Source organism: Falco naumanni, chromosome 4 (genome assembly GCF_017639655.2).
Source record: "Falco naumanni isolate bFalNau1 chromosome 4, bFalNau1.pat, whole genome shotgun sequence".
Taxonomy (NCBI): Eukaryota; Metazoa; Chordata; class Aves; order Falconiformes; family Falconidae; genus Falco; species Falco naumanni.
The window spans coordinates 26,552,749-26,571,600 of record NC_054057.1 but is presented as its reverse complement, the minus strand read 5'-3'; the positions used below and the strand labels follow the sequence as shown (position 1 = coordinate 26,571,600).

The window sequence follows — 18,852 nt, the reverse complement described above, 5'->3', positions numbered from 1 at the left end:
ATTGATGCTGGTATTTTCACCTTTTTCTGAAAAACAGTTTTGTAAGAGGGTTTCCTACTGCAATATATATATATTTATTCTTTTAGATTCACTCCCTGTTTAAAAAAAATCTATTAGCAGTGTGGGTCTACATTATTCTTTTAAATCTTATTAAACTGTTTGTTAACCTTAGCAGATATGTAGCTTTGAAAATTATATGAGGTTGATTTTAAATGAAAACCTATCTTTCTGAGTCCATGTACAAATCGCGGTCAGAAAAGGAGATTTTACAGCAATAGTACATAATTCACAAGCTCCTGTAAATTGATTTTTCAGCCTTGCAGTGATGGATTTTGGCCTCACGTTTGCATTATCCACAGAGCATGCATTACTGTACCACATTTATCTAAATGAAAGCTGTATTTAAAAGATATTATTCTGCTGGAGACTAAATGGAATACATTTTAATAATCTGGGAAACTAATGACAGACTGCCGTATTCTCTATTAATTGTATTTATGCATTCAGCCAATAGAAACCTGCAAAATATCAACCACCTGCTGGTTTCAGCTCTAAGTCTTCCTGACAGAGGGCTGGAAAAACATAAAACAGGGCACAAAATTTGCAGAGCTACAGAAAATCATTCCTATTTTTAGAATTGCTTTTGATCAATCATTTAATCAAATTATGTAGAAAATACCATGCCTTCCTATATTGAGCTTCCTTTACCCCTAATACTTCTAGCAAAATAAACAAACAAACCAACCCCCCAAACAAAACAACCAGGAAAACCCTCAGTAAATTTTGATAAGATTATGCCAAACATCACATTAAGAAATACCAAACGGAAATTGCTCGTGAAATATGAAGTGTCACTTTGCATGCTCACTAGAATATATATTTTTAAAGGATCAAATTCTTTATTCCTTCTGTGAAGTTCTGACTCCTAGAACAAGACTAAGAGAATAGGCAGCTATTCAACAGGATTTTTTTGTCCTCATTCAGTGTATGTTTTCCATTGTTGTTTATTGTCTTTTATTCAGCTCAGAAGACAAAACTCTTTAATTTCCTTATGAACATTTACCACTGGAATATGTAAATGCTTCATAAATTAATTAATGTATCTTACAAGCTCAGCTATGAAGTGAGGAGTGTCATCAGCATCATTTAGTACATTAATAGATGCAGTATAGAAAAACTGAGGTGAATGCCATTAGTACAGGTCACAATTTTTTGCACCTGCCAAAGAACAGATCCTGTGGATCTTCCTTACATTTACAACTACCTAGATCTTCTGCACACTGTACAATATAATTATGCATCTAAGATATCCTTTCGGAATGAGTAGTATCTGGGCATGCAATTAGGTATTGCTGTAACTGCATGCAAAGGGCTGACTTAGATTTTATCCCTTTCAAATTTTTGATAACTATATTTTGCAGTACTATTCCTTACAGCCCAGTTGTTTGTTTCTTTGTTTTTCATTCCACTATGAGACTTTATTATAGGATTTTATATATATTCATTCTGATGACAAATGTGTAGATACTACTACCGAATATTTTTTCTTTGTGGCAAAAATATCTTTCTTTAATGAGGATGCACAAAAATTTATTTTTATAGGCTGTCTAGTAATGGGTCACATTTTCTCTGTTCATTTATGACTACGCTGTTCACCATTACAAGGCACTTATTTCTATTGAAAATTACATATAAAGAGGTGTGAAAGTTCCTTTGAAAATTTTGAGAATAACTGAATCATAATCTTTAACATCTGCCATCATTGAATTAATGATTGTCCATAAACTGACAAGACCGAAAAATAGTCTTCGATGTTAACTAATGGATATTGTTTACTTCTAAGCTTGATGCTGTGAAATATTTTACTAATAGGCACAAAACTACAAACCAAGTTCTAAATATTTACTGTGTTGATTTTTAAAACTCTCTTGAGAGCTCTTGTATCTTTCCCTGACTTCCAAAATTTCATTAACCAAAAATAAGCTATGTTGTGGGTGACAGCTATGATTAGGAAAGAAACTGGACATTCACTTTCCAGCATGTAATTCATCTAAAAATTCTTAGAAACTGGAGAAACTGAAGAGATCCCTGTCTATTGTAGGAAGCAAGTTATTTCAGTGTTCATATTTACAGAAAAATGACTGGTGTGTCTAATCTTACTGATAGAAGATGTGTATCTTCTTCCCCAGAACAACCACATAGTTGGACAGTTGATAACTCAGCAAAAGATTAGTGATTCAAAATGGATTGCTCTGTCACCTAGCAGCAATTATTCCAATTTCAATTATCTGTTGTGAATGAAGAGATCTAGATACTACTGTTTTCATATCATGGTGTGCAGGAGCGGTCTGCAAACTAGAACCATGCATGGCAATCAGTTAGCTGAGGGGAACGTGCTCGAGCTTGTCTAGACAACAATTAACATGATGAGGCATGTTTGCAGAGCACAGGGGAGTGGGAGAGGGATGGCGCCAAGGAAAGATAACACCTTGCTGTTAATTGCTGGCAGTTAACCACCAATCAGGGATTGCCTAGTATGCAAGGCTTAGCTTCAAGAACCAATCTGTTTAAAACACGCAGCTTCTGAAAGAGTATAAAAACTCGTGCTTCTGTACAACAAATTGACATTTGCTTGCATCAAGCTGCGTCCCGTCTCTTCATTCGCCGCAATGGTGAATCTCTGTAAATCAACTATTCATTTGGTCACTATCAAAGAAACATTAAAACAAATTTCAGTGCAACCTACACACTCAGAGGACATCACTACTTAATGTTTTTCTTCAGAACCAAACCTTTATAACATATGAGAGAGATGTAATACAATAATTTTTTTCTTCTTTGCCTTAGGCATTTCCAGGAAATACAAACTCTGATAGCGTGGTCCGGCATGATTTACAGCATCCAGTTATTGCTCGCTACATACGGATAGTTCCTTTGGACTGGAATGGAGAGGGCCAAATTGGGTTAAGAATTGAAGTCTACGGCTGCTCCTATTGTAAGTTTCTCCATGATCATCCTTTTTTTTCCCCTTAAGTAAAAACTGGTTTTGGATATCAGAATAATTAGGAATCTCAGGTAGTTTCTACTTAGATAGATTAAGATGTCCCAGGATTGCTACTTACATGGCGCAAGGTCATCATGAAATATTTATTGTCACCTTAAGCTCTGAGTTGCTAGTTTGTTCATTTCTGGAAGATGTAACACTGGAATTTGTGATAATGTTTTGAAGTTGCTCCTTTTGATCTTCACAGTTTCTTTTACAGAATAGGCCAGTTGAGGAAAAAAATCAGACAAATATCATGTTGAGGGGAACAACTGGGAAACAGGACATAATTTATTGCCTGGTGCTAGACATAAAATCAAAGCAGATTAATAAGAATTATATCAGTAGCTCAAATTCTCTAAATATGTGACATGCTTTTCAGAGCTTTTTCCTTTACTATTTGAATAAGATCTTAGAATTTGTTTAGAAATCTGGATGAGTAATGGCACAAACTCTTCTGAAGTTAACGGCAGAACTGATTATGTATTAAGAAAAGCAAGGGTAATTTCGAAATGCTCTTCCTTGAATTCCATACTTCCAGCACTTATAAAAAGTCTATCAACTTGCAGGAAATTGTCCTTTGTTAGGCTTTTTAGGCAGTATCCTGGCTTTCTTGGTGCTTTATCTGGAAGGAGCTATTTGAGATTTGTATTTATTAACCAGGTGTGAGCACAAGGTGAGGAGCTCACATTTGGAAGCCTCATCCATTGACTTCACTGGGTGACTTAAGGTATATGTGAGCCCTTTGCCATCCTAACTACTGAAAAACAGCTCATGATTTCAGTTCTTTCAATTTGGATAGGTACGCAAGGCCATATACTTTCATTTACCACCAATAAGAGCCACCAAAGTATAGAGTTTTGGTATTATTTTTCCTATTTCCATGCAATGAAATAAAGACCTATTTTAAAAATTTATATTAAACCACAAACAATTTCCAAACAGCTGCAGTAATATAGTTGAGAAACCAAACCAAACTTCCTGCCGTATCAGTGCTGTTGTGCTGAGGGCACACACGGGTATAAAAAGGCAACAGCATATCTGTTATTTTGAGGAACCGTAGGTTATTCTATAGCTGATCCTTACTCAAAGAGAAACTGCTTCTGATATTTATTCAGTACATGGCTCTTAATTAAGCAAGTGTTTACCATCAAACTGGTAAAATGTTTTATGTGCTGTTTTAAGTATACCAAACATTACAGCGTGGTTAATTTTGCAGCATGAAACATACTTGTACATCAAATGCAAATTCAGGTGTTTGATACAAGAAACAAGCATCTACTTTACTGTGAAATACGACTCTAACAGAAAGAAAACATAGTAGAATCAAATAATAAAACACATGTTTGTTGCTGCAATATTTACAGGTAAAAGTAGTTTGTTGCTGTGGGGGTTTTGTGTTGGTTTTTTTGTGGTTAATGGGTAGACAAAATACTGTAGGTACACAACAGGATGCTTTTAGAGGCTTAAGGTAAATGTGAGAAAAAGCAAAACACAGCTTGTTGGCAAAATTATTTCAGTTTTATGAAAAGTTGCTTGCTTGGCAGACTCTTGGAGGAGAATAAAAAGCATTTGGCAAGGAAACAATGTATGGTACTATGAAAATATTGATAAAATGTGTCTTCACAGAAAAACTCAGGTGTCCAAGCATAACTTTGCAATTTTACTGAGAGAGTATTTCTGGTCTGTTTGTATTAGAAGTCATTCCAATAATTGTTGGGGTTTTTAAAATGAAGATTAATAATACGATTTTACATTTTTTATCAGTATAGAGACTTTTCTTTCAAAAATCCTCCTACATTACGGTGGGGTTTTTTACATGCAGGGATCAAATTTTCCCAAAAATGCTATCAGTAGATAGCAGCAGAGCAGCTGAGAATAAAAACTAAAAATTTCTTGCATTAAGGGTAGGGCAGTGCTTTTTTATGACTACTGGAACAAGGTGGTAATGTGTACAAATTCCCAACGTGTCTTCAAATTTACCATTTGTCAACAAGGATATAATGCTACATTGTCCCATGTAGACTGTCCTTTGGTGGAGGCAAAGTTTTTAACCTTATGATTAGAAATGCCCATATTTGCATATAATTATAAGCATTGTCATTAACCAGTGTGATTTGCAGATTAATCCTGTTGTCATTGAAGGAACTGGACATTTAGATAATCATTATTTTTCAGAGCCTGATTAAAAAATGGGCTTCTTGTCATAGCTGCCCTAAATTTTGGAAAGATTACTTAAATAAATAGGCTGACCAATACATCACAACCATAAATTTTCTTTACGTGTATAGGTTTATATTGAATATATTGTTTTATTTAGATATTTTAGAGAGCACATTTGCAGATACAGAAGCCAGGTAGTTTCTCAAAGTGAAAGCAAGGTTTAATTAGGAAGCCAAATGCTTGATGACTACAAAGCCTCTTTCTTTGCACATTACTGCAACCTGGTCATTAGTCTTAGAGTATTAAGGAAAAGACTTCCTTGTATTGAGCTGTTAATTCAAAAGACAGGTCATTATTTGCCTGATTTTCTGGTTCCTATTTTGTTTGGTATGCATGTAAGGTACACATTTTTTTTTGTACCAGAGGTGAAATCCATGCTCTTCATTGCCCAGCAAATTAAAGTTAAAAAGTGGTATGATTTCCAGAGAGGGTTAAGAGGTCACATCTGTTCGTTGGATAGGTCATAGCATTACCAAATCTTCTTTCAGTTTTGTTTTGGTTTGCTTTAAATTTGAAATCTTGGCTGTCTTTGACTGCACCCTTTTGTTTTGTGTATATGAGATCTGTAGGGTCATCTTCTAACAGAAGACCTCATAGAAGTCACCAAAACCAAATTAGGCCCTCACCCTACAACAAGATTCAGAATGAACTTGTATTTTTATCTGTGAATAAACAGTGGCATTGAATTTAGAAAAATATTTCATTCTCTATAGGACAAAACTATGTTTAATTTTAAAACATATGTTAATTAAAATTGGGTAAATAACTTACTTATTGGCTATATTCCTGAAGGAGTTAAATGAGGAAAACAACAAATAGACCGTTGTGTAACATAAACGATACTTTTAAGTCAATGGTAGTTTCACTTTTTATTTTAGAATTACCTATTTGTACACTGTGAAGGGGGAAAGGGTCTTTACATGTGCAATGACATCATTTATCAAAAAGCAAGTCACAGAGAAAAAAGCAATGTAACTAAAGGCAAATATCCACTGAATCTGCTGAGTCAAAACCAATGGCACGTTTTTATGTGTGCTCTTTTGGACACAGAGAGCAAAGATATGTGACATATATAGTCTGTCATGTCCACAGTTATGCATTTTTGAGATAGGCAGCACAGATGGCCTCTAGAGGCTATGACAACCATGGTATAGTACATTTTATTACTGATTCCTGAAGATCATATAAAGCTCCTTCAGGACTTTGCTGTATGAATAGTTCCCTTAGTCTCCATCCTGTGGCAGATGAATGCCAACAAAAATGGCAACAGCGATACTATTGCATAGTCTTTGGTTATGCTTTGCAAGATAACTCTGTTGCAGCCTTCTGGGTGCTGAAATTATATATGTGGAAAGCATTCACTGATACCTTCAATTTTTTATACAGCTGTGTTGATTTTCTGCAACTAAACAGTATGTCTGAATCTTTTTGTCACAGTTGTACACCTGATGGTAAGAATTTTCAAAATCCAGATGTTTCTCACCTCTGAAGTGTAGCATATATCTGAAAAAAAATCACTTGGAGATGGCAGAAAGTCATGCAAATACTCAATATACTCAAGGCAAATAGTTGTCAGGAACAATGATAAAGCTCCATGAATGGCTGCAAACAGCTTTTTCCATTCATTGACCAGCTCTGTTTGCTAACACTTGGGAAGCCCTGGGACTGAACAAATGTCACCTGTGTTTGCAGATCTGTTCTTTCAGTTATTAGCTATGCTACTTGTATTGTGCTATGTCAAATGTTACTGTTCCCATTTTCTGATGGGTGACTGATTTTTTTAGGGAGGGAGGGAAAAGAAGGAAAAATTGTAACCACAGTCCTTAGGGTTTTATGAAATAATGAATGTGTGTGTGGAGAGCATTTACTCTCCAAACAATGAAGTGAACAAAACCTTAGTCAGGCAATCATTTTAGAAGGAAAAAAAAAAAAAAAGTTTGGACATGCTGTTAAGGAATGAGCCAAGTGGATGTATACAAGAATTGATTAGGAAGTACTGAAATGTTAAAAAATATGGGCTGAACAGATCATTTGTGTAATCATCGGTGGAGTTAATCCTGTCTGCCTGCAGTGACTTTAACTTAAGCTTTTGTTTCCTTTGGCAGTTAATTCCACATTCAGCTTTACTTATTGTTAGGAATTTTTCTGCGATACTTATTTGAAATCTCTTTTGCTTGGTTTCATGCTGTTGGCACTAACTATCCATCTCTCATTTGCTGTCTCACATGGTTGCCATCAATACTTAATAAGAGACATCCATCCTGTCCAGAATCATCTGTTGCATCCAAACATCAAAGTGACTATTTAAGGTAGATGAGAAAGCTGCTATAACTCCCTTTTGTGGAATCTGATCAAGTCTCACTTGATCAATCAGATATTGAATCACCAGATTCAATAGTATACCCTGGACTTTTTGTTTCACCAGCATAGCATTAAAAAAAAAAAAAAAAAAGTATTAACCAAAGACCCTTGAAGTGTCATGATTGCTATTGGCATGTCCTGTGCTGAATAAAATATAGCTCTGTATGTATATAAATGTATGCATACATATTTCCGCTCTTACACTTTTGGTAACTATGTGAATATTCACCTAAATGGTAAAGATACTAATGTAGTCCCATAATCTGCAAAAAGGATTCACTGCCTCTTCTTATGACAATTTACTTATAATAGATGTGCCACTAAGTTGTCTGGTCAGATTTTTCTTATCTCTGACATCTTAGTAGTAAACTCCATAAAAATATTAACTGGCAGAAAGGAAGAAGCATTTTGAACTGTATATTTTGTTTAATCGTATTTCTAGCAATTTTATTGCTTTGGATATAGATGGATTTTAATGTGGGGTAAAAACCACAGACCTGAAGCAATTGTTTAGCAGTGGTTACTGTGAACTGGATAGCTTTGCTTGTGACAGGGGATGGGACAGTTAAGAGTTCTGCTAAACATCCAACCTTTTTCCCTTTTTCTCTTAAATTTCTGTGTTTTTATACTGGGTAGTTCTATACCTATTTAGGTCTATGTGATTTTTAGCCATCATCTTCACAGCTCATCAGCACCAAATATAGCTTGCTAATCTCTGTCATTAAAGGTGCATGGCTGAATACTCACATCTAAACTATTGAGAGTCAGGGAAATAAACTTGAACTTTTTTGTCGCAAACTTTTAAACATTGGTTTGAATATGAGCTCTATTTGTGAGCTTGCTTCTTTGTTAACTTACTTTCTAGTTTTTTGCCATGCAGGAGGTATATTTTTTTTCCATAACCATCATGAAAATTTATGCCTTTTACACTCCATATAGTCTCAGGTCATGGTAGTCTTTAAATAGCAGAGGTTTTTGTAATTTAAGACCAAAAATGCCATCTTTCTTTATAAACATTTTTTATACAGATTATTTTTCTCCACTCCCTCTCCCAGAGGAGATGGTTGTGATTGTTTCTACTTGCATGCTTGTATATTTTGGCACAAAAAAAAGTGAGAACAGGCTTCAGTCCATTTATTAACTTTGATTGTTACCATTAACAAATATGGGCCTATTTTGGTAGTAGGTACTACTTAAGATGTAAACCGTCAATTTCATGCGTTTAAAAAATAAATTTAAAACCTAGTATTTGTGTAGTGCATTTAAAAAATTACTTCTAAAATCAGAAGAGCTAGGCTAAAAAATAAAGCTATTATTTCCAAATACCTCAGTTTAATTTTAACTCTTTTTTCCCTAAATTTAATATTTCAGAAAGATTGAACAGTCTGTTATTTTCCCATTTCTAGTTGTAATGAGGCTACTGGTTGGGGGCGTGTTTCCCCCCACCCCACCCCCCAACCTTTATTTCCTTAGCACTGAACCACCAATGGTGGTGATGATGATTGCATCTGGTCCTGATGGCTATGTTCTTCTCAAAGTGGCTTCCAGGGTTTGACTTGAGCAACACGCTTATCACAAACCTCATAATTGCAGGAGCGGGCTGGAAATTAGGACCATGGGTGGCAATCAGTTAGCTGAAGGGAATGTGCTCGAGCTTGTAGGTCATGAACCCTGGGAGGACAAGGAATGTGAATAGACACAACAGTTAACAAATAACAATGAGTCATGCTGAGAGAGCATAGGGGACTGGGGGATGGGTGGTGCCAAGGATGGCGCCAAGGAAAGGTAACACCTTGCTGTTAATTGATGGTAGTTAACCACCAATCAGGGATTGCCTAGTATGCAACGCTTAGCTTAAAGAACCAATCTGTTTAAAATGTGCAGCTTCTGAAAGTATATATAAACTCGTGTTTCTGTACAATAAATCAACATTTGCTTGAATCAAGCTGCGTCCCGTCTCTCCATCGCGGTACATAATGGATGCAGTCTAATAGTCAGCCCAAGTGAGTGATGCCCAGGGTGAGGTGGCCACCTCACCGCCCAGTGTTTCCTCAGTAAAAGCCAGGAAGACCCCTCTATGCTGAACCATCTGGCCCCACTGACCCCTAAGGGCCACCTGGCATGCCATCATTGACCTAGTCCCACCTCACCATGAATAACAATCTGGCACATGGAGTCCTGTATTTTGAGGATAAGAACTCCAACCACTGGATGAGTTGACTGGCCTGGACCTCTCTTCTGCAAAGAAGAGATGCCTCTTTGGTAAGACTCAGGTTGGTATTTCTAACTAAAGTGCCAAACTCTTGAGTTTGATTGTTGCAGTAAGTGTATTTATTGACAGCAATTCCAGATTTGTTTTACCTGTCACCTTAATAAATAATATATTTTTTTAAAACTTTGTAAAACTGTTTCAATGAAAGTCCTTAAACTGGACTCTGCCAGACAAATGTTGAATCTCAGCTTAAAGTCCTTAAACTGAGCTCTGACAGGTAAATGACAAGTGATGTTTGGCTGTACATCTAAACCTTCAGAATCAAAACCCGTTGACCAAGTTTAAGACTAGGATTGGATCTAGCCACACCTAGACTCCCCTCTGAGAAGTTTAGAGAGAGGATCCTTCCAAACCTCATGACTCAACGGGAGTGCTGTCTTCCCCTGCCACCAGCCACTCATCAAACTCTTACCCCTTAATACAACAATGAATTTGAATAGTTGTCATGATTGCCATGGATAAAGCAGGAACAGGATGCGCCCAAAAATTTTGGAAAGATGAGCACAAAGTGATAGAGTGGATAAAACAATGTAGACGTGAGCAAAAGATTAAAAAAAAAAGGCAAAGGAATTGTTTGTGCAGAGTTGGGGGCTTGCTCATCTTGCATGCAAAAGGAAGTTAAAGTCCCCTCTCCCTGAATGAATTGCAAATATAAGATATGCTGCTTTGAAGTCAGAAAAGGAAGTATTAAAGTCATCATTGACCTTTGAAAGGGAGAGTTCTGAGAAGCTGGGACAAGTAGATATACTAACAAGTGAAAATAGGGAACTTAAAATGCTATTAGCCTCAGTTGAAAGGAGAGAAAAACTGCGGGTAATGTTAAATCTCTCATTAAATCAAATGCTGTCCTCAGTCTTGGCTAAACAAATCCATAAATTCATGCATTGTACAGACCCCAAGACATGGGATGGAGACATGTCATATGATGATAACAATGGTGAATTGCTGGAAGGTTCTGATTATGATCCTACCTCAGAACCCATGTCTGTATGACCACTGATCAAAACCAAAACTGCAAACAAGGGAGGTGACGATGTCTGTAGAACTGTACATACCATCCCATGGTCTCTGGTAGCTATTCTTAAGCACCATGGCTTTGAGAACAGCAACCACCATGTCTATTCCTTACAGGTTCATTTGTTAGCTGGCTATTAATGTATAATCATAGAAGAACAAGTACCTTTTGTATGAATACATGCCTCACCAACTTGTTTGATTATATTCTCAAGAAGTTTTCCGTTACACTTGAATAAATTTTTAATCATTCAGCATTCCCTTTAGAAGGTTGTACTTAGCTAGCTTGTTTGAAAAAGCTATTTTAGGTTTTTTTTCCAGTGGAATGGACAAAACCTTGTTGCTGCTAAATAAACAGTGTACGGCCAAATATGACAAAACTTGGCACATTTTGATTAAAGTTATTTAACAGCAGGTCTGGCTCTTCACTTGTGGAAAAGAGTAGAGTAACATTTTCTCATAGGTTTTCCAGTAATTGCCTACATACTCTGTAAGAAGAGTCTTTCAAACGGTTTTCTGTAATAAGTTAATAGGAGGATAGAGATCTAAAAAGTATCCTTAGGATCCATAAATATCTTAAAGAGTAGAAAAGAAGTTAAAGTATGCTTTTTCACAAAGTAAGGATGGTAGCATTTAGGCAAATACAGTCTAAAGCTTCAGTCTCATCACAATAGTCTCTCCTTCAATCTTTTTTTGCCTGGATGAACACTCATGCTGGTTTTCCTCAGAATTAATTTCTTGCCCACTGCTCTCGCACCCCCGAGACACCACTGCAACTCCTCCACCTTTCCTGCCCTGCCTATCCCTCCTGAACAGCCTGTAGCCCTCGATTCCAGCACTCCAGTCTTGGGACCCATTCCACCAACTCTCACTAATAGCAATGACATCGTGTCTCTGGGACCATACCAAGGCTTCCAGTTCTTCCTACTTGTTTCTTATGTGTGCACATTGGTGTACAAGCATTGCAGATGTGCTCCTCAACCCTGAGTGCTCCCTGAAGCAGCACAATTGTTTCCATTTGCACTGCTACCTTCAGAGAATGCCATGACAACCCTTGGCTTACCTTCAGTTCTCCTGACCGTATCCCCATCCCAAATGGGCACAGCACACCTACCTTCTGCTCCAGCCTCTCCTGAAAGTGCCACTATCTGGAGAATGAAGTAAAGGTACCTGCAGTGTTCTTCTGATGTTTATTTAGTCCAGCAGTTGTGGTAACTGCTAAGGATCCATAGGAAAATAGGAAGTGAAGTGATCTTCCGGGTCTGTTTCATGTAGCAGTGAATTATGCTAAAAGGCAATAGATCTTCAGCTTCACTAAGCAACCCCCCTAGATTCAATGGCTTCAGTTATAATGCTGTCACATGTCACGTATGCTTTCTGAGATTGAATTTTTTGCTGCTGTTCTTTTAGTCTAAGCATTTCTAATTCTGTGACAAGGAGTTATTAATTCACAAATGGGAGGAAGAGTCCCACACAATGTGTATGGTAAAATACTAGCTCTGTTCAGGTGCAGCCTTTTTTGTAGTATTGGCAAAATGTTTTAAGCTCTGTGATGCTGGAGCACTTCTCACAATGTTCTGCCCAGCAAAACAATGGAATAGTGAATATTTTTCTCTTGGATATAGTTCAAGTTGTTATTTTACTATAATTACTTTAGAGTATGGCATCATCTGGATCTTTAGATGGTTTTGTGGGTTGCTAATTGAATAGAGAAGATGTACAGATCATTTAACAAGTGCCTGTTCATACTTGGTGCAGATTGAGGTGAAGGAAAATCAAAATGCAAGCTTAATGATGCCACTTGCATAGTGATTCCCTTAGGTGATTTGGTTTGTTTGGCAGTGAATGAGTTCCTCTGCTTAAGCTTACTAACATCAGTAGGAAATATCTTATGATTTCTATGAACTTTGTATTTTGGATTAGACCTTTTACTTACAATTGGGAAGAAAATAAATGCCAAGAAAATCAGACCCAGGGTATTTTTTTAAGTAGTAATGAAATATTAGAGAGAAGCAAACTTTCAATAGCCATGTACTGGTCAGAGGAGGTAGTTGCTCATATTCTTTAAGGTGGGAGAATGTTTTTTGTAGTTGTTTGCCGTAGAAGATGTTGGAGATACTATGATCTCTGAAAAGCCTGTTGAGCTGTTGCAGCGCATCCTAAACATCAGATGGGTAGTGGGGATTTTCAGCTATATATTCAGCTGAATTCTCTTGCATTACTGGTGAGTCATGACTTACATTCATTCAGCTTATTGATGTCTTACAGTAAACAGTTGTTAAACTGAGGCAACAGTTCTAATGAACACCTTCAGTACCGCCCTTTTATTGACTGAGTTAAAATGAACCTAGTTACCTCTGTTTTTCAGCTGTTTATCATTGCAACTTGTCTCTTACCGACTACATTTTTCTCTCCCCATCATAGTCAGTACTTTTCTCCAAAGGTTTCTGCTATGACTGGCCTCTCATTGCTTTAAATGTATGTAGTTTCCTGATCCCTGGATATTTTTTGGAAATGTCAGCTTCAGGATATATGATGAATTTCAGACTGAGTCTGGCAGGCACATCTTTCGCCTCCGTCAAAACTCAACAAAGGTCTTAGGTAAATTTAGGACTAAGGTTACTCATGGTAGCTTCATTACAAGTATTAATTGCCTACAGCATTGGTTTTAGAAGCAAACCATCAGGATAACAGCCCAGGCACTGAGCATGCCTCTGTTAACCTGAGCTAGGTGGTAGTATGAATCACCTAATATGTAAATTGGAAAAAGACAGTATCATACCTTACACTCTGCTGAAGGTTCCCACTAATTTGGTGTAAATTTTGGAGGTAGCAGAGGGGAAAGAAGCAGCCTGTTGGAAGTTTTTCCTTTCCTAACTTGTAATAATACCTGGTGACTTCACACCACAGGGTTTCTGTTAACTGATTATCAAATTCTTACAGCATTTTCATGCAATACATCTTTGTGCTTTTCCCGTCAAAGGGACTTTCAGATGAAATCAAGTAGGCTACTTTTTCTACAAGTGAAAATACATCAGAGAGCTGGTTTCTTCACAACAGATTAATAGAATACAGTGCTGCAGGTGATGAAATGTGAGACTTCAAATTGAACACGTCTGAGTTATTTGGCAATTCCACTGAAAACCTTTCATTTTGCATTATTCCACTTAAATTCTGACCCTCAAGTTTGACAGCTGTCTTAGGACAGCTGCAGACACAGTGAATGAAATATCTCTTTATAGCACTGTATTTTCCACCGATAAAGTAGGAGGATTTGAACAATTGATCTTCTGTCATAATGTTGACATTAAATACTCATTGAGAATAAACCTAACTCTTCCTTTTATTACATCCTGCTGCAGAGAGAAACTTTATCAAGCTAGGAAAGCACATACCCCAAGGTTATTTCACCCAGGAGAGATCTTAACTATCTTTTCCTGTACTTTAAGTTTTATTTATGTTAGTAGATTGATAAAGTGACAATTATTCTCATATTTGGGTGCAGAAGTTTGTTTTCCAGTAGAATACCTAGTTTGAGCTGAAGGAAATATACTTTGACCAATTAAAATTCCATTGAACCTTGGAAAACCATCTCTCTGAAGTAGTATTAGGATAGACTGAGAAAAATAATTTTCCTTTCCTAAATAATTTTTGCTAACTTAGATACTTAGAAAATTTTCCTGCCTAGCTATGTGAGAAAAGTTTAGACATTTCATCCCCATTTTTGAACTTCTTGTCATTTTATCTTCCTTCCTTCTTAAAAATTTAAAATATTCAGCGTGACTGTGTTCACTTCTTTAAAAGAACAGGAACAGAATATCTCAACAACTTCTATTCTTCTGTAAAATAAGAAATCTATTATCTAGTTCGTACACATTTTATAAACCAATTGTAACACAATTTATGTTTGGGTTTTTTTCTATTGAGAGTTTTAAGTCAAAGAATCAGCAGGTTCTGATGAAAACCATGCAACTGCAAAATTTTCATCCACCATTACAAAGCTCAACAGTAACATAATATTTATAAATTTGTGCCATTTTCTTTTTTCACATAAATTTTCCTTGTTCTTATTGAGATGCAATTTCCCTTGACTTTAGAGGAACAATAGCAAAGCTGTAGTTCACAACTTGAAGAAAATACAATATTTAAAATAATAAACAAAAGAACTTACAACATTTAAAGAAAATTGTAATTATATTTTAACTTTACACATGTTTTCTGGTAGGTTGCATAGCACAAGAGTAGAGCTTATATATTCAGCTGTTAAAGAATATTGGCATAGAATATACTTTTATTCACTTTTTGTATCACTGCTGTTTCAGAGTGTATTGGTCTGTTACTGTCATTTTCAGGCATTACTTTATTCCTTTTTCTGAACTCAAACATTACTAGACTATGCAGTCTGTACTATCTGGTTGTAAACCACATTGATTCTCATGAAATAAGAGCTGGAATTTCTGTTCAGAATGGAGTAAAGCACAGGAATCTCTGCCTCGAGAGAGTGCTGATCAGCCTGTTTTGTCTGAAGACTACCATTTTTACTGAACATTTTTAGCAGATAATATACATAAAGAAGAATAGTATCAGTTTAACAAGATATTACAATAGAATATCAAACCAAAGAGTAGGATAAGAGTAAAGCTACAAATGATTCCAGAATAAGTTACTTTATTAAGTAGATACATTACCTGCACATATGTGTAGTTGATCCTATCGATCGCTCTCTTGACCATGCAAACCTACTCCAGCACTGTGTTGCTGAACACGCTTTATAGACTACCTTCTTTTTACTTGTGAATAGTTTTTTTTCTATTTTTAACAAAAGGTAAAAGAGGAAAGGAAAATAAGAAAAAAAGAAGAAAAGGGAAATAAGCTGGAGGAATAACAAGAAGAACAGAGAGAAAACTGGAACTTTGCCATTGCAAGGGCTGTTCAAAGCAAACTACAAGTGCCAGGAGTGACGGGCAGCAGGATCCTTTCTCTGACTTAGGATGGCCACATAGAAAATATCCATTCAGGGTCAGGGTTATGCAACCAGTGGTCATAAAACAGGTTCTGAGGATAATGCAGAAGTGAGAGTCTTGGGAGATGAACACATAGTTTTAGAATAAAGGTTGTTCTTTATTTATTTCTTTTTCCTTTTTTATCTGTATTAAAACTTGGGTTCTAAAGGGAATGGTGATATAACTCCTTCATGGTCTTGTCCATCAAGTGAGCCCAGTTTCTGATCTCTTCAGATACATTGATTTTCAGTCTCCAATTCCTTCTCTTTGTCAGACATGATATTCATTCCCCTTACTAGTTTTCTTCTTAGATTTATTTCAGCCTCTTGTCTTTCAAGATTTTTCATACTCGTGCAAACAACCTTATAGAACAAAATGACCTGGACTTCTGTTGTCTTCAAATATTTAAAGTGTAGGGCTTTTCCAACATTTCTGTTTTTTCAATAATAAATCAATTTTGTTCAGATGGCACTTCATATACTATATATCTTTAACAAACATTTTACATTGAACTGAATTGTATAAGAAAAAATATCAAACTTTCAGAATCTTTTATCTCAAAATTTGGATTTATATATTGTATTTGAACAAAACTTATAAACACTAACTGGGCTTTTTACAGATAAACAAGGCTACAAGATCGACATTTATTTCCATTATGCATTTATAAATGTTAAGAAACATTGCAAATTTCAATCCTTTTTTGCTGATGATGGAGAAGACATAGGATGGAAAAAAAATGCCTCTTTTGAGTAAAAAACTACATTGTGATTTTAAACTTCGCAGTAAAACAGGCTAGGACCATTTACTCCGAGAAGAGTATGCTTGCTAATTAGGAAAAAAACAGTTAATGCCATTTTAAACATCTATAACAGTGTATTGTCTCCTTTAAAAAAACAGTGACTAATTTTTATAACTAGTTGTGTATTCAGGATGTATTTAGCAATACACAAAACCCCACAAATTTCTGCAGGCATTTTTAATCCAAGAGAACCTTTACCCAAGTGTTTCAGAGCAGACTATGGTGAATGTGACATTTTAGTCACTCACTTGGAGACTATGAATTAATTCTTCTAAAAGAAAAAAAAAAATAAAAGAAAGAAAAAAAAAAAACACAAAAGGAAAAAATGTCACGACCCCAGAATAAACACAGTATAATAAATAAAGCAAAGGAATCAGTACTTTGTTCATAGTCATTTCAGTAAAGCCCTTGAATCAAGCTGGTATTTTGTTAATAAGATGTAATCTAGAATGACACAGTAGCAAAAATTTTTTTATCTGCTTGGGGCTCTAAAGCTTGAAATAGGTAACAATATTGTCATAATATAATAAAACGTATTAAGAATTACTGCATGTCGTACAAAGCCCATACTGACCTGTGGAGATATACATTTAAAACAAACGGAAGAAAAATGAGTTGGTAGTTTGTTGCTTAGTCTTAAAAGGAGATGCAAGATTCACACCAGTTTCAGAACACTCTTGTGTCTCAAACAGCATGAGGTCAGATGCTTCCCATAAGTGCATTAGCACTGGGAGTAGGGGGGGAGTGTGGACAGACTCCTGCCCTGGGGGAGGGTTGGGCTGGCAGTTGGTGCCCAGCTCTCGGTTCTGGAAAACCTCTGGGGCTGGAAATAGCCACACTGTGATGCGTTCTTTGCTAGTGTGTGTGAGAGGCAGGTGGACCTTTACATTTTTTACTACCTTTATCTGTTTCATGTTTTTCAGAGTCATGTGAGCATTTCTAAGTCATTTATTTCACTGAGATTTGCATAGCATGCCTATTAGAATTCTGATTATAATCTCTTGTATTGTGCAAGAATGGTATTTTTTAGCCAATGATCTAGGCCTTCTTTTCCAGAATAAAGACTGGGATACTAGGATCCGTTCTTGTTGCCTTGTTATATGATGAAAACAGTAAATTCTGCTATCAAAGGTAGCATGCCTAATCCTAAATTTCTCAGTCTCGGTTTGAAGGCATAAAGATATTTTTTTTCCCAAAGTTCTCTGGCTGTAAATCTTACTGTAAGTCTGGCTCACTGCGAGTTCTAAACACTTTGAATAGTTCATGTGTGCCATTTCACACAATTGCATAGAGACTTGCCAGCATTTAGGAATCAATTCTGGGAACTTTGCATTGAAAAAAAATTTTTGCATGTTTGCCAGTTAACAGCCTGTGTAAAAGGAATAGGATTACTCTGACTTTCTTGATACTTTACTATAAAGTGTTTCTCCAAAATGTGACCATAATTGGGCAACATTTGTTTTCAGTGTCAGACAGGCCACAGCTTAAAGAATTACCTGGAGTATGACCTATATACCTACCCATCAGAGGGTACTTGGATTACTAGCAAAGCCCTTTTCCATATAAGACTTGACTGCAGTGACCTACATTTGTCACCTACAGGGATAGTTACATGCTTTGCAAAGGTAACATGCAGGATAGGAACAATACTAATACAACTTAATGTCGATGGGATTGTTCTAAAACCAGCTGCACATTAGCTGCATAAAATTTTGACATGTATAAAGCTGCACTACAGGGGTACTGTAACTTCCCTCATTTAACTGAAGTTGTTACATTCTGCGTTTTCTGTAATTCCTTCTTTAAAGCTTTGTATGTAACATTCCCTTGTTTCTCCTCTCTCTTTTTTTGTAACAAACCTTCATTTACCCTGTTCCTTAAGCTGAAACCAGCTTGGCTTGTCCTGTGACTGTGTAGTCTATTGGCATATGCTTTGACCATGAAGCCAGAAGTGGTAGTCACACAGCTATTAGAACAGGATCCATAAATTACACCATTTGACTGTCTTTGTGCCAGAGAACCAAAAGTGACTTCGTATTAACAGTACCTGCCAGATGTCTTGTTTTCAGAGTGATCAGCTTTCTCAAGAGGCCCAAATGGCGGGCTTGACTCCTGCAAGGTTACCATTCCAACA

The 18,852-nt window shown here is 36.3% G+C and overlaps 1 protein-coding gene across 2 annotated transcripts in view; it reads left to right on the top strand.

The window, feature by feature from the left end:
• CNTNAP2 (contactin associated protein 2) overlaps positions 1-18,852 on the top strand; it is a 1,145,700-nt gene that overhangs the window by 481,991 nt on the left and 644,857 nt on the right. For both annotated transcript variants that reach the window (XM_040592035.1, XM_040592036.1), the window contains one exon: positions 2,848-2,995. In XM_040592035.1, coding sequence (XP_040447969.1) covers positions 2,848-2,995 — 148 coding nt within the window. The remainder of the gene's footprint in view (positions 1-2,847; positions 2,996-18,852) is intronic.